Here is a 1,074-nt window from a genome sequence, read left to right as displayed (position 1 = left end):
AGCAGGAACCAACTGCCCTGGGTGACAACCTCGGCCTAATGAAGCGGGTCATTTAATTTGCCGGCGACAATGGGGATGATTTTCTATTCAGAAACCGCAGGCAGCTGCCTCCAAACACAAAGGAGGAGGGAGCCGGGGCTGTCATTGCGGTTGTCATCGGCGTCCCCAAACAAACGCGGCGGCGACGTCGTCCCTTCCATAGTGCGAAAAGTGGGAGGGGAGCAAATAAACGCGTGGCACCCGCAGCCTTTCCCGAGCTCAGCCCTCGCTGCTGCGCCCCGAGCATCTCCACCTCCTTCACCTGTGACACCTCAACACAAAGGAGGAGGGAGCCGGGGCTGTCATTGCGGTTGTCATCGGCGTCCCCAAACAAACGCGGCGGCGACGTCGTCCCTTCCATAGTGCGAAAAGTGGGAGGGGAGCAAATAAACGCGTGGCACCCGCAGCCTTTCCCGAGCTCAGCCCTCGCTGCTGCGCCCCGAGCATCTCCACCTCCTTCACCTGTGACACCTCGGAGCCGTGTGGCGTCTCCCCGACAGTTCCCTTGTCCCCTGCCATCCCAGGATGCAGGGACAGGGTGTCTGCATGCTTTGCTTTATGTCTTCTCGTCTGTGGGAGGCTGCAAATGAAGGGTATCGAAGTTTGGGCGCTCCCCCCCTCGGCTCTTACCTTCCACGAGGGACGTCAGCAGGGTGACGTTGGCAGCTTTGCGCCTGCCCGCAGGGAGATTTAGCCCGATTTTCTCCAACCTTTCCCTTAAACAGCGACCCCCGTTTTTTGATTTCGCTCTGCAAAGAGAAAAAGAAGGGGGAGGAGAATTATGATGTAATCAATGATAAAATTACTCCAACTAACCCCCGTTTAAGCTTTTAGGTTTTAAAGGAAAAATGCTGTTCCCAATACGCCACGCACCAGAATTCCTCGTCTCTGTTAATCCACGAGGTCAGAGCTGGTGCTGAGCACAAACCTTGCCTCAATGTTACCCCCTCCCACCCAGCAAAGCCCTGCGTCCTGGGGCTCTCACCTGCGGAGGACCCCTCCGAGGAGAGAGGCGTTGAGACACTCGGGGGGCGA

General features: G+C 57.4%; 1 protein-coding gene across 1 annotated transcript in view; it reads right to left on the bottom strand.

The window, feature by feature from the left end:
* LOC104548101 (transcription factor AP-2-epsilon) overlaps positions 1-1,068 on the bottom strand; it is a gene marked incomplete at its 5' end in the record, with an annotated part of 3,027 nt that extends 1,959 nt beyond the window's left edge. Inside the window, 2 exons of the mRNA XM_010194024.1 lie at positions 670-788; positions 1,025-1,068. Of these exons, the coding sequence (XP_010192326.1) occupies positions 670-788; positions 1,025-1,068 (163 nt within the window). The remainder of the gene's footprint in view (positions 1-669; positions 789-1,024) is intronic.
* Between the last annotated feature and the right edge of the window lie 6 nt (positions 1,069-1,074).

This window comes from Mesitornis unicolor, unplaced genomic scaffold (assembly GCF_000695765.1).
Source record: "Mesitornis unicolor isolate BGI_N332 unplaced genomic scaffold, ASM69576v1 scaffold29521, whole genome shotgun sequence".
NCBI classification, from domain to species: Eukaryota; Metazoa; Chordata; class Aves; order Mesitornithiformes; family Mesitornithidae; genus Mesitornis; species Mesitornis unicolor.
The sequence above is the reverse complement of the archived record's forward strand: the minus strand, read 5'-3'. Positions and strand labels throughout refer to the sequence as shown.